General features: G+C 39.6%; 3 protein-coding genes across 4 annotated transcripts in view; 2 read left to right on the top strand and 1 right to left on the bottom strand.

Moving 5' to 3' along the window:
- Window positions 1-629: 629 nt before the first annotated feature.
- Window positions 630-4,392, bottom strand: yipf6 (Yip1 domain family, member 6). The gene is made up of 2 exons (XM_063909579.1): window positions 3,815-4,392; window positions 630-3,028 (listed from the first exon to the last, which is right to left on the bottom strand). The coding sequence occupies exons 1-2, from the start codon at window positions 4,169-4,171 to the stop codon at window positions 2,681-2,683; spliced, it is 705 nt and encodes a 234-aa protein (XP_063765649.1). The 5' UTR covers window positions 4,172-4,392; the 3' UTR covers window positions 630-2,680.
- Window positions 4,393-4,480: 88 nt separating this feature from the next.
- On the top strand, window positions 4,481-9,760 carry snapc1b (small nuclear RNA activating complex, polypeptide 1b). Its single transcript, XM_063909578.1, has 10 exons — window positions 4,481-5,594; window positions 6,130-6,286; window positions 6,374-6,514; window positions 7,336-7,440; window positions 7,521-7,670; window positions 8,271-8,324; window positions 8,433-8,495; window positions 8,593-8,731; window positions 9,196-9,267; window positions 9,391-9,760. The coding sequence occupies exons 1-10, from the start codon at window positions 5,434-5,436 to the stop codon at window positions 9,441-9,443; spliced, it is 1,095 nt and encodes a 364-aa protein (XP_063765648.1). The 5' UTR covers window positions 4,481-5,433; the 3' UTR covers window positions 9,444-9,760.
- A 466-nt stretch (window positions 9,761-10,226) lies between these two features.
- syt16 (synaptotagmin XVI) overlaps window positions 10,227-23,467 on the top strand; it is a 36,008-nt gene continuing 22,767 nt past the window's right edge. The window contains exons 1-4 of one of the 2 annotated variants that reach the window (XM_063909610.1): window positions 10,227-10,282; window positions 10,882-10,937; window positions 11,109-11,257; window positions 22,165-22,338. In XM_063909610.1, coding sequence (XP_063765680.1) covers window positions 11,245-11,257; window positions 22,165-22,338 — 187 coding nt within the window. In that variant the 5' untranslated portion in view covers window positions 10,227-10,282; window positions 10,882-10,937; window positions 11,109-11,244. Of the gene's footprint in view, window positions 10,283-10,881; window positions 10,938-11,108; window positions 11,258-14,186; window positions 14,309-22,164; window positions 22,339-23,467 lie in introns of those variants that run through there. The other variant, XM_063909609.1, reaches the window with a different exon arrangement.

The raw sequence follows: 23,467 nt of genomic DNA, 5'->3' as shown, positions 1-23,467 counted from the left end.
TATTCAAGGTGTGACCAAAGGTAGAAAAACTACTTTGAGTTTTGACCTTTATTTTATTATTCTGAAAAATGGATATTCAGGCATTTTTAATCTCGAAATTGTTAACCCACTGAAAACTTTGGCTCTAGACTAAATACAATAATTACATTTAATGAAAAGTTAATATGATACTAAACGTAATGATTTCAAAGCCATTTTCAGGCTTTTCAGTTAAATACTTGTAAACCTGTATTTAAGTTATATTTGTTATATTAAAAAAGCCCTCAACTCAACTTGACTTGACTCTTGCCTTTAACTCTTTATCCACTAACCCCTCGCCCCTATTCCTCCTAGATTAGCACTTTTTACTTTTGTTGTTATTTTTCTTTACCTGCTTGTAAAATTGATTTGAGCGCCAGGAAAAACGCTATATAAATAACATGTGTTTATATTATCTTAAAAGCGTTATTCTCCAGAGGAATTTTAGAGTAAAGAACTAAAACCTGCCAGATGGAAGCATTTCAAAGTGAACACGTCATCGGTAGTGTAGAGAGTTGACTTCTGAATGTCCTAAAAAAGTGTAAAATATATAGAAATGATGTTAGTAATGTGAAACAGGTTGAAGGTAAAAGAAGAGAGCAACAATCAAAGCAGATTCATTATAGTTTAATCTTTTTTACAGGAAATCATATAAATTAAAAGAAGTCAACAAAACTAGACTTGGTGATTTAAAGGAACATAAAGAACAGGTTATCTTTCTACAGAGCCAGGGTCAGAGGGTCAGAGGTCATCAGAAAGATTAGTAGAAGGGCTAAAACATTCGACTGATCCCAGAAGCAGAGCGAGATATCAAATCACTGATGTATTATCAGGTGTGTGGTGTCACATGTCCTATAAGAAATATTACAATTTTACTTTTTTGATTGACCTTTTTTCCCCTCAACGTGATGCATCCATTTCCTACATTTCCCAGAATGCTGTTTTCAACCCAACATTGAAAAGTATAGATTTCCATAATTGGTCAAAGAACATCTGATCATTCACCACAAAGTTAACATTTACCAGTAAAGATGGAAATCTAAATGGTTTAAGAAAACAGAAAGAAGTACATCTCTTACTCGAGACAGAAAAAGGGTATTAAATGTCCTGTTGTCATAAATATTCTATAATAGGAAGCTCTGATTTCTTCTAATATTAGTTGTTTTGCAGTTTGTGCAGCCAAGAATGTATTCAAGAATACTTTAGACAATAAGCACAGACAAAGGTTGACTTATTAAATGCTTTATGATAAAAGGCACAAGGAGTAGGATCTTCCTCATTCATCACGTATGACCCTCTTTAAGCATGCTGCCTTCTGTATCTGCAGTCCTGTGTTCTGGACGTTTCTGTGAGTAAACCTCTCTTAAATAACGTAGTCACAAGGTGCCAGATTGTAAGCATGCATGCAAAGACAAGATACAGAAATGGCGAACACGGTGCTGAAGAAACGCAAATACATCCTGGGCAAAGTACTAAGCAAACAAAGCTTGTTCCAGAGTAAACCGGGTGATGGCTTTTAAAGTTTTGTTTACAAACCACAACCGACAAACCCTACTCATTGTGCCTTTAAACAAATAACAGCTGACTGCCAACGTGCAACATGCCTGCCTTACAGAAATGACAGAAGCTGTTAATCAGACTGACTTATTTTTACATCTTAAATCCAATTAACTTTTTGAATCCACGTGGCTGCAAGAGCAAAGGTGACACCGCTATGCAACTTAGGGAGTTATATCAGAATGAGATGTGCATCTGATGTGCATCAGTTTTAGATTATATCCTTAAGGAAACTCTTGGAGGACTATAATTATCCTTTCTCCTGCTGAAGGTTGGATGAGAAGATTGATACCCTTCTAGTGTTGGTCAAGAACATTCAGGTGCATAAGACCACATAAAAACGAATTACACGACATGTTAATTAATCCTTTATAGTTTAGAGTTGTTGGTAGTTTGTTAACTTTGGACAGAAACAATCCAGTTAATTATCCCTCTCCCTATTCTTTATGCTAAGCTAGGCTGTACTTTCATATTTCACAGACATGAGATACCTCCTGTGGCCAAGAGGTCGTCCCAATCTCTTTCCCTCTTGTTATCTGACAAATAAAAACAACATTTTCCCCCAAAATACTAAAAGAAAGTTTGTTGAAAAGGACAACAATCACCAATAATCACAGTTCACAGTGCACAGCTGCTCACTAATAGCCCAACAGCCAGGATGCGTGGTCAAGCTGCAGAAAAGCATCTGCTAAACGTCTAAAAGTAAAGAATTTAGGATGAAAATGACCATAAAAATAAACAAGTTCTTAGACCCAGAGATAGAGGAAATATTATATTGTAGCCCTGGTAGTTCCAACATTCATAGAGCACATACAAGACTATGTACCTTACCATTACACAGCTCTTAAATGTGAAGATATTCATTAGCTTTCACCATCTGCAGCACAGCGTCCACCAGACTCTTCTGAATCTGAGTGCGATTGCTTTGCCTGAAAGGAATTATTTTGATGTCCCATGAGCCTTTGTGCTTAAACAGAGGCCCAGAAAGACCCACTTCAGCAGTCATTCATCTTCCCTCCAAGGCAGATCCGGTAGTTTGAGTTATTTCACTCCACAAAAACCTTCCTCATCTCTGTCAGTTTAACACTTCCTTTTGGTTTCCCTTCTACTGTGACGGCGAGAACGTCAGGACCATCCAGCCGATCACGAAGTAGAAGAGGAACACCGGGTAAACCACCAGCGCCTTGCGTCCGGGCGGCTGGCTGTCGGCAAGGAAGGCCGTGGAGGCGAAGGTGGACCAGCCGAAGGACGCCGTCACCACCACGAGCCGCACGATGAAGCTGACCGTCCCCGAGCCGCCCACCAGGACGATGCGACACACTGCCATGGCCGCCGTCAGAGGCATGATGCAGTAACCCAACACACACAGGCTCTGGAAGAAGGAGATGGTGCCGCCCAGCAGCTTGGAGTTCAGGGTGATGATGATGGAGCCGAACCAGACGATGACGAAGACCTGGGGGAAGATATATTCAACGTGTTAGTGAGTAGGCAGAGGAGACAAGATATATTACACTTAGTCAATTAACGGATTAAAACAGATTAACTAGTAAAAATTTAACAATACAATACAGTTGTGCTGTGATAAATGGAAACCTTTGGATTTTGATTTGTTAGTTTACAAAATGAAGCTAATTAAGCTTTTTTCACTCTGATCCAAACTTAAGTTAAGGAATTATTGATTAAAACAAATGTTTTTTACATCGTGTTTTTGGTATTTTCTTGTTGTTTTTTCTGTCATCTTTGTGTTGTTACTGTTATCAGGCTATCAGTGGTGTAGAGTAACTTAATACATTTACCCAATTACTACGGGACTTACTTGAGGATTTCAATTGTTTGCTATATTGTACTTTTACTCCACTACATTTATTGAATACCTTTAGTTGCTAGGCAGATTTGGATTAATGATGTTAAATATAATCAACACTTGAATCAGAATTGAGTTACACCTGGAGTAAATACAAAAGCTACCCTGCAGTACACAAACAGATCTATTGATGCTAATACTTTTGTACTTTTACTTCTTTTAACAGTATTCCTACACTCTGGTACTTCTTCCACCTCTGTATATAGTTACCATTACCACAAATGAGTATTAAAGCATCCTGTTTTTTAGAGGGACGAAGACAGTGTCCTGAATTTGGAGAAGAGTGTCGTGATGACAATCCTTTTTAATAAAGCGTTCCTGGCGTATGATATTGGCTATATAAATACACTTTGAATTGATACAACAGTCTGATACCTCAGCGAACTGTGGCCCCCCGTGGTCGTCGCTGTCGGCCGCGCCTCCCTGGAGCAGCAGAGCCAGGGTGACGCAGAGCAGCAGCGGGCCCCACAGGTCCCAGTCCCGCAGCAGGGCGGTGCTCCTCTTCGGGTACAGCACGTGGATGAACTTGCTGCCCACCGCCCGCAGGTCCCGCAGGATGGTCTCCTTCACGGGTTCATCTAGCGTGGAGAACTCATCCTCCCCCCGCTGCCTGTTGGAGGAAGAGGTTCCCATGGGCACGGAGATGTCTCCCTCCACCGGGATGTCCTCCGAGATGGAGACGTCCGACAGGCCGGCGAACGGTCTGCTGGCCTCGTCCGCTGACACCGCCATGTTTGTTTTATTAATCTCTCTGTGGTTGAGTTAATCCCGGGAGTTCAGATGACCCCAACAAGAGACTATTTAATAGATAACGCTCTAAGGAAGAAGCTGGAGGGACACTTGTTGCTGTAAATCAGCGCGTTGTTGGGTTCAGGTTGTTCCAGTTTGTTCCGCAGCTCCACGTCAGCTGAGCTTGTTTACTTCCGTAGAACGCGAGGCTCGCACATCCGGTTGGTGCATTCGGGGACAGGATCAGAGAATCAGAATTCTCCCAACTCTCCCAATCCTCTCCCTCTCCCAATTTATTTTACTGTTAGAAGGTTCTGTAGGTGGTTTACACATACGAGGTATTTGTTTCGGTATAAGTGGTGCATACAGAGACACAGAAAGAAGAATATGTAGTAATGATTAATAAATAGTACTTTTATAAAAGCTATTTAAAAAAAACAACAATTGTAACAAATGAAAAATAATGACAATATTTACCCAAAATATAATAATGTGGGAAACTGAGTACAATAAAGATGTAACAAAATATGACTTTACTGTATACTATATTCATATATGCCATACTACTTCAGTTGCAACAATACACCTATAAAATAGCAGATTTTCGAGTCAAATCACTTGTGGATGTGCACCATATATGAAGAATGGTCATACCTAAATATAATTATAAATCATATCTGTGCAAAATAACTTGAACAGATCACAGTCAAAGAAAAAAAATCCTTACAAAAAGTACATGTAGGCTATAGTATCTCTCCAACGTTGCCTACTATACTTGAGTAAACAAAAGGTACTTATACTATGCAATTAATATGCTTGTAACATATTTGTAGGCTGTCATCATTTCATTAATCTGCGTAAAATATGTTTGTACTTCCATACATGAGAATTATTCATAGGCTGTATGATATGGGAATTACTTTGCGTTGTACTCGTGCATAAATGTCACTTCATAAAAATGTCCCAGCAGTTGTTATTGTTTTTTTTTTTTTAATGAAATGATATTATACAACAAAAGCCCGACAATTTTACACATTTCTGAAACCTACAATTCCTGAAAGACCAGTTTAGGAAAAATACAACTTTGTGGTGTACTTGAAGGCATCACTAACGCTGGCGAAGTGGTCGGGTCCTGATGACGAGCAAAGCCGTCGACAGTCGTTCTGGAGTCGTGTCTGTGTGTGTTTACATCCTGTGTGTGTGTATGTGTGTGTGTGTGTGTGTTCCTTGTTTTTATCTCTATCTTTACATTAAAGTAGTTCAACATGACGACTGCGTCTAGAAGGCGCGGAGAGATGGAGCCGTACCGTGCTGCGGTGACGTCAGACTGCGAGAAGCTGCTGAGTCGTTTCCATGAAACTGACTCTGTCCGATTCCAGGTTTTCTCCAAGATATGGAGGGAGATGAATTTCTCTCAGATCTTCTAGTGAGTCTCCCTGAAACGTGTTATCTTTGATTAATTCATTTATATTTATAATATTTTTGAAATGTATTATTATTTTATTACTTCTATTCAAAGGTGGGAGAAGTACTCAGATCTTGTTCCTAGGTTCAGTAAAAGTAGAAGTACCAGGTCCATTAAAGTGTTCTCAAAGCTGGCAAAGGTGCAGCTAGTGTTAATGGCTTTGTATACTGCAGGGTAGCTGCTGGATTTACTCCAGGTGGACTAAAGTCTGATTTAAGGGTTCCTTACATTTCACATCATTCATCCAAATCTGCCTAGCAACTAAAGGTATTTAATCAATCTAGTGGACTGAAAGTACATCCTTTACCTCTAAATTGTAGTGGAGTAGAAGTACAAAGTAGCATAACATGGAAATACTCAAGTAAAGAATAATATAATTATCAGACAGTAAATCATAATCAGGTTTCCTGCTGATCTGTTCATCTTAAAGAGTGTGCCGGAATGTTCTATTTTCAGTATTTAACACGGTATGTCACATGTTGTTACTTTTTCGCAGCGGCACTGTGAATCACCAGAAGCGAGCGTTCAGCCGTCTGATCCTGGACTCGGCATACAGCTTCTTCCTGCCTCCCTTCAGCTTCCAGATCCGGGTGGGAGGACTTTACCTCCTGTACAGCCTGCACCAGAGTCAGACTGCAGCGCCGCCGGAGCAGGTCGGGAACACAACACAATGTCTTTAGAGAGTCGGTCAAACATTAAACCCTTAAACCAAAGTTACTCTGTTGTTCTTCTGGCTGCAGATCCGTCTGGCATTGAAGGACTGGGAGGACGTGAAGAAGTTTGAGAAGGACGCCATGGACGCTCAGCACCTCGACGCCATTTACATCCTCCGACAGCTGATGCTCAAAAAAGCTTTTCACTTCACGGCCATGCCCACTCATGTGAGTCTCTACTTTAAAGAGGCCCTATTGTGCTTTGAGGAGTTAGTGTCTTTCCGGGTCGGGGGTTTAAAGGTGTTTTTGCAGGTAAATGGAATAGAATCGGAGGATGAAACCCTCTTTATTTGTCACATACATGCACACAGCAGAGCACACACAGTGAAATTGGTCCTCTGCATGTAACCCATCCTAGTACTAGAGCAGTGGGCAGCTATTGTGCAGCGCCCGGGGAGCAATGGGGAGGGGGGATTGGAGGTGTCCGGTGCCTAGGACCTCTCCAAGTAGCAGTCCACTTTCCATATTTCAAGTCTGTTCGGGGACTTGAACCGGCGCCCCTACGATTCCCAGTCCAAGCCCCTACTGACTGGGCCACTGCTGGACCATAGGAAAGAGGTGCTGCAGCAGAGGCAGTTTTAGAAAAGTATGGACAAAAATGCCTGTGTCAGGAACATCAATCAAATATTATATCCATATTGTTTTTGACTTTCCTTGAGATGAAATTCAGTAGAATCATTTTTTGTAGTACATTTTAATTCATTCATTTTAACCCTTTAAACACCTTTTATTTAACATATTGCTACTATTTTTTAGGGTGTTTAAAATATTTACTTTGATACATTTTATATTTATGTGCAGGAAACCAGTAAGAAAGCATGTACTTTTTTAGAAATACAGTTCAGTCAAAGTTGATATTTTTGAACAGGCTTACTGATATGGCCATAATCATTCTAAAAATATACAACACAAACTTGCAAATCCACATATTACTCTCTAACTTATTTAAACTCCTCCTCTTCCTCCTTTTCCTCCTCCTCTGCTACCAGCTTGCCTTCAAAAAGCTGAGGAAGAAGGAGGTACCGGCGCTGTGTGAGAAGTTCATTGAGCGCGCGTGTCGTCCGCAGGAGTTCATCAACAACGATCTGCTGGAGGTGAGCAGAGAACCCCCTCAACAAAAACACTTTCATACGAAATCATTTAAAATGAAGTCGTGTTGTTTTTGTTGTTGCAGGAATTGTCCAACATTCACGAGCTCTACGGGAACCTGAAGTCCTCTGTCTCCGAGACGTCAAAGGAGTCGTCCGTCAACCTGATCCGTCAGGACCTCATCCCTCGGCTGCGCAGAACTGTGGTGGATTTCCATAACTGGCAGCACAGGAAGGTAAGATTCACTACAGGTGATGCCCTCATTACCGTGACTATATGTTGTATAGTATGGGGCACCAGCGTATGTAATTGAAGTCACCGGTACAGGTAGCAGTGATTTGAGCTCGGATCACTAGATCTGCACTTTCCTTGTTGTTTGGAGTTTGAATCATTGTGGTTTTTGCACTTTGCTTTGTATAAAAGAATCAGCCAAAATGAAATGTAATGGATGAGAACAACAGATTTTTGACTGTGTAGCTGTCCTCACGCTGTTTTTGGTTGTAAAATAAATGGTATTGCAAGTTATAACGTCGACGTCATTGGAGAGGGCACGCGTCCAACTAGATTAGCCAGTTTAGCTATCCCTCTGGGATATTGAGTAGGCAATTCATCACAACAGGTGTTTGTTAAAAGGATATTGAGTACATACCTGCCGTATCCCAACAGGTGCTTCTCCTACAAGACCTAAAGTGGTCACTTTGAATCCTTTTGCATTTGTTTTATACTTACAGAGACAAGTCAGTTATTTTAATGCTTGTTTATCTGATTTTTGTTTGTACACTATGGTTGATGCTCCAAGCTTGTCCTGATAAGATGCTTTGTCTTGTCTCGACAGGGTGACTCTGAGGAAGAGGAAGGCAGTGGCGAGGGAGCGTCATCTCAGCAGGATGTGAGTTACACATCATTTAACTTACTGAAGTTTCAAAGCGTCTCTGGTTCCCCTCATGATCCTGCAGGATTTGAACTGTCGACTGAACGCTTGTTTTGTTTCCCTCAGTGCTCCAGAAGAGCCGGGCTCATCGCCTCCATCAAGTCAAAGGCGTACGGAGAGGCACCAGAGGTTTGTGTTTCATGCTGTAGCTTCAGTCTACTAGTATTTACAATGTGTGTTGAATATGCAAAGTGTAAAATAATCTGTGCATTGACGTGTCTCGCAGGCACGGAGGTCGCGGCGTCATCGGCAGGTTGAGGTGGATATAACGAGCAGCGTGGCCGGAACCTGGAAATCGCCAGCTTACATCAGAAGAAAGATAGCGTCACTGAGAGTCAGAACCAATGAGAGCCTACATGTCTCGGGTAAATCCCTAACGCTTCAATACCACTACACAGTTCCTTTAGTCCTTTACATGTGAATACTCCACTTAATCACAACTTCAAATAACATTTGCATCCACAGCAGAACAGATTTAGACCTGAATGTAAATTAGAGAAAGATGGGTGGAGTTTTTCCACACATTGTTTGCTTATATTTAGTCATTTGGATAATGAATACAATTATAATGATGTATTCAAATACATCACAAGTGTTATGAGATAGAGGAGAGATGCAGGATTTAGCTCTGAGCTCATTTCCATAATCAACAGACACTAAAACCATTTTGTATGATTATGTATTTGAGTGATTTGCTGGATCACATGTGACGAAATGAAGCTACAATTAAAATGTTATTGCTGAATTAAAAGCAGATGCTTTTAAATGAACTCCTACAGAGCTTTAAGGATGTGAAATAATCCGTATTCATTGAAACGTTTCCCGTCAGATGACATGCATAAAGGAGTCGCATCGGCGAGTAAGATCACCCATCTCACCTCACTGGGCTTTGCTGCTGAAGGTACGTGTCTTTAAAAGAAACGTTCACTCTTTCACACTAAAGCCCAAAGTCTGTCTCTGTAATATTCACACATTGATTTATTGACTTGATCCCTTTTTATAATGTGGTTTTTCCTCCATTCAGATACACCAAATAGACTGAATGGTGGGAAAGACAGGATAAGAGTACCATCCTGAGAGGAGCTGTCGATTAGAACGTTTGTTTTAAAGCGAGTTTATGATCTTGTCGTTGCAGGGAATGTGTTTCTTTAAGGTTTGAAGGTTATTTGTGGTTTTATGTGGCTGAAACTGAAACAAACAAATGTGTGTTTTACTGAAAACATACTATGACTCGATGTTTAAAATGTTGAAGGAATGTTTTACAGCCATCACTTGTTGAATGTTGACCGTTTATCTGCCGCTTTTGTTCATTTTAGTCCCAATTTGGTTGAACTTTTGCCTTTGACAGTAAAGGCAGCGATGGTTGTGTGTGTGTATACAAAGTGAAGTCTTTCTGTTCTGCAGCGTTTTATTCCATATTTATAATTCAAGTTCACTGTTTTTTATAAACCATATTTTTATAACATCTACTCTGGTCCCGTCTCTTTCTTGTGTGATATCTTTTTCATGTATTTGCTTTTATTCAAATTCCCTCTGTTTGGAAAATGTGGTGAGTATGATACGTTATATAACGACACAACTTTATTTTCAACGAAGAGAAATGTCCGATAGAATTGGTAAGACTTTAAAACTGTGAAGCACAAATCTTTCTGCTAATATAGATGGTTGTTTTATAGCAGTTTTGAGAAAGGAAATATCCATATTCTTCCTAGAAATAGTTAAAATACCGAATGAATTCGTGTTATATAAAGGTGTTTTGATAAAGCCATAACCAAACAAAGCAGGCAATGAGTCACTAAGTCAAGTTCTAAATTTGCATATTTTTGTCGACTTTATTTAACATTACTGAGGAAGACAGTGTTCATCAGTACTGATATGTTTCAAAGATTGGAAACGGCTAGAAGGGGACAGTACCGGTACGTACACTTTGCCTAATTCTTCACAGCATTATTTCCTACTTTTAATAGACGATGAAAAACAGTTTGAATGTGTTTTTTATGGCTTACATTCGATACCATATGGCAGAAATGGGCAAACACTGATTGACAAATGTTTCCAATGTATTGTTTTTAATTCACTATTATTCATGTCATCCTTTTTTAAAGAAGAATAACAATAGCAAATATATGTAAGCAACATGTCATAGCCTACACATTCAAAATACTGGTTCACTGGTACACATACTTTAGTTTTCACTGCCTTGTTATTCTTAAGGCTTTTAATTTTGGTGTGATATTAAGCAACCTGTTATTGTTCTTAAGCTTCTAAAAATGTCTTTGTTCATAAAACCAGTTTTGGTGTGTGTTAACACCATGCTGTATGTGATTAATTAACAGACAAAAGGCTTTAACCTGAATTTGGCTTGTGTTTTAATTTGAGGGGTTATCTTTACCTCCCTATATATATTGCATATTTGAATATGGTAAACAAATGTCAACAAGTAGTAGCTTAAACAACTCAGAGTCAGTTCATTTTTACTAAATATATGAAATTATATAATCTTTTGTCTTTGCAGGGCACCACTAGTGGACGGACAACACGTTTAGGGACAATGGGATAAAATCACAAAAGGTATTTATTATTCTATTCTTTACTAAATTATTCCAATTTAAGCCAATTATTTCTAGAGTTTTTGACACAAATGCATAATATACTGATAAGGTTATCAATTCAAGGTTTAGAATTCCCCAAATAAGTAAACGAGACTAGCATAAACAGCATGAGTGTTGATATTTCCAATAGAACCTGAAGGCGTCCCCGTTCACCGCTGTGTGGCTGCAGATTTCTGCGGGTCTGGAGGATGAGGAGCGGCGGGGATGCTGCTGCCTCCGCCGGTGATCTGTCTCTCGGTTCTCTGGTAGTCTGAAGCACCGAAGCCATGGCCTCCGACAGTAAGTACCGACCGTCTGTTCACCGTGTGGCCGCCTCTGGTGTGTCAGTGCCCGGTTAAAGGATGTCCATTCAGCCTCTCTGGTTGGGTTTGTCTGTCTGGAAAACGCCAGGATGCGTAGGCCAATTAATCCTCCTTTTACCCAATAATGTCGATGTTAGCATTTTATCCACTTTATTGATATTTAAGGGCCTTTATTGATATTTAAACATGTAATAACCGCATATTTCTTCCTGCAGGGGCTAATGGTCTATTGTGGTACTCACTGGAGAGTTGCTTCATCATGGCCACTGAATTTCTGTATTAAATGTCTTATCTGAATATGGGTTAATTTTGCAATCCTTCACGGTGATAATGGTGGCTCTGTAGCATTTAAATGCATTGTCTTAGTCTGCTGTTTTATAACACAGGCCTGCAGAAAGCCTGTGCTATATTTAACTGCGTTTATTAGTATTTTTAATACGTGATATTCCTGCAGTGGCTTACACATCTGCTGTGATTTTTTACTTTATATACAAATAATAATTGTACTGAAAGTGTATGCAAACATTAGATGCTTTTACTGTGTTAGAGTGATTCCATTTAATATAGGCTATACTTCTACTTCCCTGCACTTACTTGACAAATAGTTACAGGTTTAGATTTAACAGAATAAGTAAATCATTGATTAATAATAATAATAATATTGATACAAAACCTCATTTACCAAACCATTGTGATTTTTAGTTGTATTTAGTATCATTTTTTAGTTTAGTATGCACTTTTGTTGTGTGTTTGGGACAGGTTAGGGAACATTCACTTGTGTGTCACAGTAGGAAACACACAGGTGACACTGATAACATCAACGATGACTGTGCTGCATTCAAGTGCACCACAGCCAGTGAGCTAATGTGCACAATAACCAGACCCTGAAACTCAAGCAGGGACATTACATTCAGCCTCATTCATTTTATTATTTACACCTCTGTTCTTCCTACTGTGACATGAAGGATCAAGTTGATATTATAGTGCCAAGATTTTAGAATCTGACTAGTTTTAGATTAGAGTTCTGTATTTAAATTCTCTCTGCCTGGTGATTAAATAAGGATTCAATAAAGAATATTAAACACCCACCTATCCAGTTTGTAACACAGGCTTTCTGAGAACGATGTCAAACAGATAATAATAAATAATAAAACATTACAATTATATTTGAACTATTATTCCCCTAGTCAAGCTACTGGGTCCTACATTTCCCATAATGCATCTCAGTAGATTCTTTAATCATACTCTGTCTGCCTGGTGATTAAATAAGGATTAAATAAAAAACAATAAAGAAATAAAATAGTGATAAAAATAAGAATAAATACAACAGTGAGACATTTGAATCATCTTTAATTTATTAATTACAATTAAAAACATTTAAATGACAACAGAAACATTTTAAATTGTATAATTCTCTGCAAAACTTCGCCTTTTTGTTGAACAGTTTTATGCAGAAGAGGATAATATACAATTGAATGCAGCACAGCGCTTTGTCACCGTTGCAAAGTGTCAAAGTGTCGAGGGAATTTAATGCAAAATACTTGCTCTATTATTTAATATTATCCATCAAATGAACTTTTTTTCCCCATAAAAATGCAGTTTTAGATAGTGCTGTATGCGGGAACTTCAACTCTTAATAAATAGTTTGAAATCTGAAAACAAAATGAAATATCTAAACACTAGCTTGCCCACTGAGACGGATATTATACCCAGTTGGATATTGCTTATAATCCCACACACTGCATGCAGCCTCCTACCCGTCTCCCCTCTCGGGATGTGACGAGAGTTGTTGAGATGTAAATCAGCATCAAAGAGCTCCTCTGGCTCCAGTAAACAGAGAGAGGCAGTGAGCCATGATGCTTCTGGTTATTGTGGCCTAGTTACAGACTGCCTCGATGTCTAATTCATGGCAGAGAGGAGAGAGAGCTCTCAATCAGGACCCAGGAGTGATACTCAAGTGTGTGGTGTCTATATGTGTGTGGTGAGCTGTAACAAGAAGTGGAAACGTCCATGAAGTCCTTGATTGTTCCAGTTTGATAGTGCTACTGACGGGAAAATCATCTCTATTTTTTATTATGTTTAAGTGAAACATTTCCAAGATGGGAAATATATTCACTGGGGTTCGATGTTTGCCCCCAAATGGCCAAAATAAAGCACTTATGGCAGGTTTAACCAAACAGGAAGTGTGCTGGGAACTATTAAGAGCTGAAAGAGGCTTTAAAAGCTGTTTGTGACTGCACTCCTTTATTTCTCTGCAATTGCACACAAGAGTTCCTCCGACTATCAAACCATCATCCCGATAAGGTTTTAAAAAGGCCCTATTATGTACTTTCCCTTTCTTGTAGTGTGTTGGGTGCATGTCAATGGTCTGCAAGGGCTAAAAAGACACAACTGGACTCCTATTAACTCACAGAAGACACTGACTTCACAATTTAACACTAGGGCTTCTATTTGCTTCTAAGAGGCGGGACATCTCTAAGCGGTTGACCAATCACAACAGAGCTTCCCAGCTGACCAATCAGAGCAGACTGGGCTCTGGTTTCAGACAGAGGGTGAAAAGAGGTGCTGCAGCACAGGCAGTATGAGAACAATAAAGAGCTTTTTGAGAAGCATGGAGACATGTCCCAGGAGAGACACAACATACTGATATGAACCCGAGTGTTTCATAAAGTCTTATTTTGAAAACAAACACCACATTTTAGCAGCTCTATTGTCCTGCACTGCAGTGTTCGGTGGGTCTCTCTCTCTCTCTCTGCCTTCCTCTGGGTTGTTGTGTCTCGGTGATTTACAGGAAGAAAAAGTCTGCCTCGCCCAGAGGGAGGCGGGGAAGTTCTGATGAGTGATGGTTCGCTCAGGGCGCAGAACATTTAGTTAGATTTAGTTTAGTTTTATTAGGGTTGGAGTTTAGGAGATGGTTTAATTTGTTTGTCTGGGAATGTGGATTATAGGAGGATAAGAAAGGAGTGGTTAGGAACAGGAGAGAAGGAGGAAGTCAAAAACATGGCCAGTAAAGGAGGAAGGATTCACTGTGAGTTTTGATTTTACCGTCTTTTTCCTTAAATGAGAAAACTGAGATGAAGTTCAGCCCGGTTTCTTATTTCTTGTCTTCATCGTTTAGTTCCACTTGTTGTTATTTAAGGAGAAATGTATTTCACTTCCTGGTCGTCTTGATTTAATGCAATCCAAAACTTAAGTAGAAGTTTAAGAACCACATAAAAAACAACACCGTGTCAAAGGAAGGTTTTTCATTGAAAAGCAAAAAGTAAATCTATGGGAGTATAATCAGGAAAGTGTACTTTTAGAGGTAGGGAAAGGTCCTCTCTGACTGTTAAACTATTGAATATTATTAGCAGGGATTGATTGTTTGGCTTGCAAAATAATGAGAAAATAAAGTTTAGGTGATCAACCAATTAATGTATTGACACATTAGTTCAGCTAAAGGCTACTCTTAAAAGCGTTTCTCACTGGGATCAAGATTTTTTCGAGGAGAGATCTGAAGAAACAGAACAAACGTTATCCAACACGTACGAGCTTTAAATCCCTCGGACTGGGAAAGCCCCAACGTTGTATTTGAGATCCTTTTATCTCGAGCAGCTTCAGTGGGAAATATATTTTTAGATCCATAACACTTTTTTTTCCAAAGCTTCTTTATCCGTGTGACGTACCAGCTAATGACTTGATCCTTTTGAGCACCATTTGGAGGTAAACATATGAAAGATAGGTCCATATTTACTCCATTTATGTGATGTTTGTTCCATCAGCAGCAGGTCTTTTGGCTCTCATGTTGTGAAGGTGCCATACGGCAAGTAGCCAGCAGGTGGCGCCTCAGCATCAGCGCTGTAGAGCTTTACTGGTGCTGGAGCTACACATTCTCTGCTGAGCCTCTGATGTAGAGATAGAGGGGGGTGTTAGCTTGATTCTTAAAGGTCTATTCATTTTAGAAGTCATTTTTTGTGCTTTAATGCTGGATAAAACCCTGAAACCCTGTAAGCATTAACAACCTGAGGGGTTAAAAGTAAGTCAAACAGTGCATTTAAATGTTAAGTTGATATCTAACAGCTTTGCACTATCCCATTTTGTACTGATACTGCTGCTCAATAATTTCCCTTGGGATTAATTAAGTTGTGTATTATTTCCATTCATTTTATGTCAAATTGTCTTAAAACTGTTGACATTATCCTTTAGCTTTTTCAATTTCACACACTTCTGTAACATGAGAGCAAACTAGAGATGGAAGTTCTCTACCTATAATTCATAGAGAGGGATTTTATTTAGATCCACTATATACCATCCTATATCATCCCCGTGATTCATGCTTTAGTTTAGGAGATACTTATGGAAGAGGGAATACTTTGGTGAACATTTTGCAGCTTTGCTTACAAACGCTTTTTGTTATTACAAAAATATATCTAGATGTTACACATTTAATCACATTTTGAATGTTCAACAGGTCTGATTCACAACTCTGACTAGCTTCTGCCCTTTAGCAACCAGTGCTCATAGGTATTGTGTTATTAAGACCTGTCTGGCCTTCAAAAATAATGGACAAGACACTATCTCTCTGAAAGAGGCTGAAATAATTGTAATGGCTGTGTAACGTTTAAGGACCGTGAGTGTATTTGAAGACTCCCATGTTTCTATAACACAAAGAAACACGTTTCCCTTTTATATTAGTATAATAATATCTAGATGGCATGACATTTCTAATCCTCTGCTGCTGGTTCGAAGTAAACCACAGTGTTTTCAGGGTTGGTTGGATGGAGTATACTCAGTAAATGTGAGTTTGATCCCAGAGTTGTGGCTGTTTGGTTCCCTTGCTTTATTCTCTGAGCCTGTCTGAGTGAACCCACCTCTGAGTTGTTGTTGTTGTTGTTCTCTTCTTATTCATTGCCGTCTCCTCATCTCAACGCTGAGATGCTCTCATCCTCAAATCTCGTCGGCCAATCAGGACGAGCAGACAGACAGCGCCATGGTAACATGAGACCTTCTTACACGTGGGTGGGAAAAGGCACACTCATTATACCTTAATAGAGCCACTGGGCTGTTTCCAGGGAAACTATGACTTTCAGGTGTGTGTGTGTGTGTGTGTGTGTGTGTGTGTGTGTGTGTGTGTATGTGTGTATGTGTGTATGTGTGTGTGCGTGTGCGCGCGCACGCACGCGCGTGTGTTAAATTGCCTTGTGGTCAGTGGGTTTGTGTGGGACTGAAACATGATGTGCTGATGTTTTCCGGGACGATTTCACCTGCAGTGCCGATAACAACAGCAGCCAGTGAACGTCACGTCAGCTGTTGAGTTCAGGGCGTTTTGTTTTATAAGAGATCAGCATCGTACAGAAAGACGGTAAAACATCACAAAGTAGGGACAAGATATTTAAAGGTTTCCAGAAGTAAATGTCGTTATCTGGTCTATAAAACTGGTTGTTGACTGAAAGATGGAGCACTTTCCTCGCCTTGGACGAACATTGATCTCTGAACGGCAGAAAGGATGACCGCCTGCTGGACAACATGTTCTCAGTTTAAAAACGAGTGAACAAATTCCCAACTTCACTGCCTAACAACAAAAGGTTTTAATCTGTGGAACAACTGTAATGATGAGGTGAAATACTGTGAAACTTTATTGAAACTACAAAAACGATTACAAAAACCAAACTTCAAATGGTTATGAGCAGGACCGAAGATTTCCGGATTATTGTTTCTCTTTGACGATTTCTTTTTTTAAATGTATCTGTAAAGATGATTTTATTATTATTAAGTTATTTATTTTACAAAGAGAGGAATTTTATTTATTTTTTAAAACGACGCAAAAGGAACTGAACTCTATGACTTTCGATTAGCCATGTTTGCTAGAGGGGGTGGGACTAGAAACGCTTTCATGCTTCTTCTTCTTGCCCCTTTTGAACGTGAGCTTTATTATTTAAACTGTGTAAAACATTTTTAGATAAATCTTTGTTAACATGTTCAATAAATAGACTTATAAATAAAATAAAGTGAGAGCCTTTGCAGACATAAAGATATCTAAATAACAACAGAGAGTTACTACAAGTCCCATGGTGCATTTCAGCAAAAAACACGGACCTTAAAATCACATTCTCACGCTCTGATTTTGCATCAATGATGTTAGGTGCATTCAAAACACTAACTAGCTTCTTCTCTATAGCACTAGTGATGAAAGTTATGTAGTTACTTTTGGCCTCACTAGTTGGTGTTTCTCCAGGCTCTTTTGAGTCAAGCTGTGACTATGGAGTCCGGAAAGGTGCTGCAGGTTTCTGTAAGCTACACCTTGTTGTCTTTGAGCTACCAGTAGATGCAGATGTAGAGGGGGGGAAAAGATGTTTGAATCTCCAATCTTGATTTTAGATTTTGCTGTCCCATTTTGAATCCAAACCCACACACGCATACAGTAGTCCTGCAACTAAGTAGACACAAACGTAGATGACCTTACATCGAACTGAAAGACACAGCAAGTCCTCACTTTATTCATTGCACTAAAAAGAAGAAAGGAAAACTACAAAGCGCCATGTTCAGGATCTTAATGAGCAGCAACAACGTGGCCTTCTTCTTCTTCTTCTTCTTCTTCTTCTTCTTCTTCTTCTTCTGCTTCTCCTCCTCCTCTCCTCCTCACATCAAAGTGCTCTCTCTTCAAAGCCGGGGTGGAAATGTCAGCAGCTGCATAGTAATCAGGGGATGAGGATTTAGTATTCACACACACAAACAACCTTTCTCCACCGTGTCTGTCACAGATTAGCCGTTGTGGATTTTTTTTTATCTCCATTGGTTCAGTCTCTCCATCTCATTAGCCTGATCCGACGCCTCTCATTGACTTCTGGGTCACATCGCCTCCTCTAATCCTGGTTTGTACAATAATTCATTATCACTCGAGTTAAACACATTCTACAAACGGTTTCATCGATGCTGGTTTCCTGCTGCTAGGATAATGCAATTTACTTTCCATTGAGTTTGTTTTAGAGTCATCTCATCTCATTTATTCTGAAGAAATGTTAGCGATGGACAACGTTAAAATTGAAGCTTAAACGTTTTGTGGCAATTCCAACAAAATCACCGTTCCTGTTAACACCCTGAACTTTATATTACCATCATAATCTACAATAGCAAGACTTCAATGAGTGTACAAAACCTGGGAAAACATTGTGTTTAGAGAAGATGTGACTCACTGCAAGCACGAGAGAACCTGGAGCATACAGTCATAGATGAGAATACAAAATATTAGGCAGATGGGTGCAGCAGTGTTGAAGATAAACACACACACACACACACACACACACACACACACACACACACATAACCAATCTCATGATCCCCTACAGCAGATAATTAAAAATCAAAAGTGAGAATCTGCGGGCTGTAATAATAACTCATTTGTTTTATTATTAACTAAGGATTCTTAGTATGGAATAAAATGGCAATCTAATACAGTTTATAGTCTTATATACAGTATAGAAAATGAACATAATGTAGTGGACAGAATAAATATATGTAAAGATGTGATAGGGGTTTAGTAAAGGTGTAGTAAGAGGTTAGTGTGTGTACAAAATAGTGTTGTGTTCAAGAGCGCCAAGCAAACACAGGTCTCTGCATTTCAAATGAAGTGCATCGTGTGTGTGTGTGTGTGTGTGTGTGTGTGTGTGTGTGTGTGTGTGTGTGTGTGTGTGTGTGCGTGTGTGTGTGTGGCAGGTGTGAGGCCAGACTTTGACCCGGGGTTTCTTCCTGTCCATCTGGATGCAGACAGTAGGAGGCTCTCTGAGCTCAACACTGAGCTCGGTGTCTGAGCAGCTGAGAGGGGAAACTCCTCTTTACAACTGCACCCAAACACACCGTCCAGACGTCTACTGTCGAGCTGCGGTCTTTTAAACCAATTTACACTCACGGCCTTATCTTTTTTTCAATCAGACCTCTCTCCTTAGACCACAGCTTCAGATTCAATTTTGATGGGTATATGTTTCTTTTATACAATTTATTCATTACTTTTTTATTCATTTAGTCAAGATTTAAGTCTCCAGTGAGATTTCAAATGGTTGAAAGCTCTAAAAAAAAGTATTACTGTGTTATAGTGTTTAATTAGTTGTGTAAATTATTATTATATTGTATGTTTAACTTCATAGAAAGCCTCCCAATAGTGTCAGGATTTACGATTTGGAGTTATTTGATCTCTAATACGTCTATTTCCTGAGTATTTCCATGCTGTCGTACTTCATGCCTGTACTCCCATGCATTTCAGAAGAATATATTGTACTTTTTACTCTATTTCATTCATTTCAAACACATATTTTAAATCGTATTTGAGTACAGATGCAATACTATACTACTAATGTAACATATAATTTACAAGCAACTACTACATTTACGCATTAGTGAGACAACTGAACACTTTTAATTTGCATTTCTGCAAAATGAGTACTTTTACCTTTGATACTTTAATCACATTTTGCTAAAAATACTCAAATTCCGGACTCTGACTTGTAGACTGTAGTATTTTTTACATTTGGATATGATTACGTCTCCCACTACCACCAGTAACCAGCCAGCATTAAATCCCTTATGTCATTTTGACGTGTTGGTAAACAGATAAAAAGAACATCAACGAAAACACAGATAAATCCCCCTCCTCCTCCAGGTCTGATTTCCAGAGACAGTCTTTTCTATCGCTGTCAGAAGTGTGTAGGTGAGGGAGGAGGAGGAGGAGGAGGAGATGTGTCTTTTATAGAGAAACTTGGACAGTGTTACTGAAGTGTTGCCGTCTGTCACGTGTTCACACTCTCAGACATCTCTCTCTCTCTCTCTCTCTCTCTCTCTCTCTCCTCTCTCTGTGGGAGGGAACAGCAGCTGAACGAGAGAAAAGAGAAAGTGGGTCGAGAATTATTCTGCTTTCTGTGGGTTTTATTTGGAAGACAATACATCCTTCAGATATGAAAGAGGGAAAGTAGGTTGGTGGCTCAGCAGATTGTACATTTTATAAAAGCATTTCAATGGCTCTTACTTTGGCTTTAAACCAATCAGTGATGGTTGAAGAACTGAAGAGTTAAACAACTCTTACAACGTAAAGCTTTCAAAGTGCAGTGTCAGCATCAAATTAGAGACTGAAAGGGGCCTTTCATGGTTTACTGTAGTGTGTAATATAGGTTTTAGTGCATGTAAATGGTCTGCAAAGGCTAAAATCCCAGTGTTCCCTCCAGAGGAAGTTTCTCTCCCGCACACATCAATATATTACACTCTTCTATTGGCTAGCGCTCCAACACATTGTAGGTGATAGGCTAAGGGGCGGGACATCTCTAAGCGGTTGACCAATCACAACAGAGCCGACCAGCGTACCAATCGTTGATCCTCCTTAGCAACGGCCATTAATGAGCTTAGCAGCGGTGTGTTATCGAGTATTAGCAACCTCTGGAATGTCCAAATGGACCAATCAGAACAAGTATTTAACTAAACGGTGTGATAATCTGAAATGTTAGTCTACTGTAAGTACTTTTAATGTATATTTAATGCTAGTACTTCGGTAAAGCCATATAGCTGCTGTAATTTTGCCTACACACACACACACACACCCACACACACACACACATTGCCTGGCATTGTTGGTGCAGATTAATGAGGTGCATCTGTGCAGCGTGGGAGATTTAATTCCTTAAGAGCGACACGAAGGTGCCAAAACAAAAGGTGCTGCATGGAATAAACAAAACATAATAGTATTTAACACACACACACACACACACACACACACACACACACACACACACACACACACACACACACACACACCTACGCTGCAGAGTCCTTTATTTGGCGCGGCTCTCAGCGGGATGTGCATTCGTCTCCTTTTTCGCTCCCATTGATTCATTTCTCTGCTCGCTGAGATGTTACCGTGGAAACGGGAGACAGGCGACCCCCCGTTATGCGTTTCTATTCATCGATGTTGAGTCTCAGTAATTTACCCCTCGTATCATCTCTTACTCCAGCGGTTTCTCACTTCCTCCTGCTTTCTGTCTGGTTTTCAATCATCTGCTTCCTTTTTTCTATTTCGGTCCGGATGTTTTATTGCCTCTCCTTGATTATGTTTTTATAGTCACTTCTCCGTCTGCATTTCCATATATCCATCTCTAATGTCTTTCAATTCTTTGTGTTATATTTGACCAAATTTAACTTTAATTTCACATGCTTATAAAAATATCTTTATTCTATGTTATTTTATTTGTTTTAATTTGTGATTATTATTTCAATTCTAACTTATTTTTGTATCTTATATTATTTAGTATTATTTTATTATTATTTTTATTTAATTTCTTTTAATTGTATTTGAAATATTTTTTTATCTTATTTATTGTATTTTATTTGTATCATTTTTTTCTTTTAATGTATTTTAAATTGTATTTAATGTAATTTAATTTATATTAATAATATTTAGTTTGTCTCCCCCAGTACTCTGCAAAAAAGCTTAATAGATGTAATACTTGCAAATACTCCCTATTACCAACCAGTATTAAATGAATTGATGTGTCGTAAATCCGTCAGACAGCAAAGGATGGAAATACTCACATGATGGAAAATAAAGAGTTGAGCAACAGCTGCACAATATTTTTACACTGACTGTACTTGAGCACGGCACTGAGGGTAACTCAAATACTAAAGTGTCACTCGTTGTGTCTGTGTGCTTCACATATACCATGCGTACTGTGTGTGTGTGTGTGTGTGTGTGTGTGTGTGTGTGTGTGTGTGTGTGTGTGTGTGTGTGTGTGTGTGTGTGTGTGTGTGTGTGTGTGTGTGTGTGTGTGTGTGTTTGTGTGTGTGTGTGAATGCATCCAGACTGCCTGTTTGTGTGGTCTGATCAGTGTGTCATTGTGTGTCCTCTCTCCCTCTCCCTCCTCCTGCCAGTTCCCCCAGAGGCCATCGGCTTCCTGTCGGCGGTGGGCGTCTTCATCGTGGCGTTGGCCGTCCTCTTCCTCTTCATCAACAAGAAGCTGTGTTTCTCACGTGTCGGGGGAATGCCCTGTCTGGAGCAACATGGCCGCCGGAAGAAAGGTCGAGTGGGGATCCGCCAGGGGCTCGGTGAGTGGGAATCTGTTGGTGTTGACCATGATGCACTCTGGGATATCACTGGTAACTATTACTACCTCCTAGATAATTAACAAACTGCTTGAAAAAAATCATCCAAGAGTCAACAACAGTGTCTTCAGTGTCAAGAGTTGGTCAAATAGACATCTGTAGTGAAAAGAATTGCATTAAATATATATTTGGTGTGTTTTTTTGCAGCTGGCATTTCCCAACAACTCTCAACCATTTACATGCATTAAAACCTATATAACACACTACAGGGAAGGGAAAACCCCAAACTAACTAACATGTGTATCCTCTCAAAAAGAAAGACTATTTCCCTTGTTTTTGAAGTAAATATGAGAACGTCTCAGAGCGCTGTGGCTTTCTAGTCAACACTCTCGTTTAATATAACTCAGTATAAGAGAGAGAAAGAGAATATTTGACTCATGAATGTGTTATAACTCCAATTAAACCCTTCAGTAACGGAGGGACAACGTGGGTGAGTTTGTGTTTGCGCAGCGCTGTCTGTGGGCGAGTGTGTACGTATGAGAGAAAGACTTGGGTGAGTCAGCCATATACTGCCACAAAGCTCTGCTGCGGCTCACAATGGGAAAAAAAAAGAACATTAAAGAAACCTTGGAGAACATTTCAGCAGAGAAAAGAAAAAGCACAGAAAGAGAAACAGAGGAAAGGGGACTTTTGTTATTCTCTGTTTCCGTCACACAGTGAAACTTTTTCTTTCCTCCCACTTGTCAAACACTGAAAACACAGAGCAAAGTTTAGGAGAATAAAATGTAGGAATTAAAGGATCATACCGTGGTTTTTGCACGTTGGAATAATGTGAGCAGAGAGCTTATTGTGTGTATTGCTTTTTATTTTGACAAAAAAGCACAATTTGTAGTGTGTTATATAGGTTTTAGTGCATGTAAATGGTCTGCAAAGGCTAAAATCTCTGTGTTTCCTCCCGGGGGAGTTTCTCTCCCACACACTCACCCGCATAGCTGAAACGCCACCATAAGACTCCTTTGTTTACCTCCCTAACGTAGTGACATCACTAGCGCTCTGCAACACATTGTACCTGATAGACTAAAGGGGCGGGACATCTCTAAGCAGCTAACCAATCAGAGCAGACCGGACTCTG

Source organism: Eleginops maclovinus, chromosome 19 (genome assembly GCF_036324505.1).
Source record: "Eleginops maclovinus isolate JMC-PN-2008 ecotype Puerto Natales chromosome 19, JC_Emac_rtc_rv5, whole genome shotgun sequence".
NCBI lineage: Eukaryota > Metazoa > Chordata > Actinopteri > Perciformes > Eleginopidae > Eleginops > Eleginops maclovinus.
The sequence above is the reverse complement of the archived record's forward strand: the minus strand, read 5'-3'. Positions and strand labels throughout refer to the sequence as shown.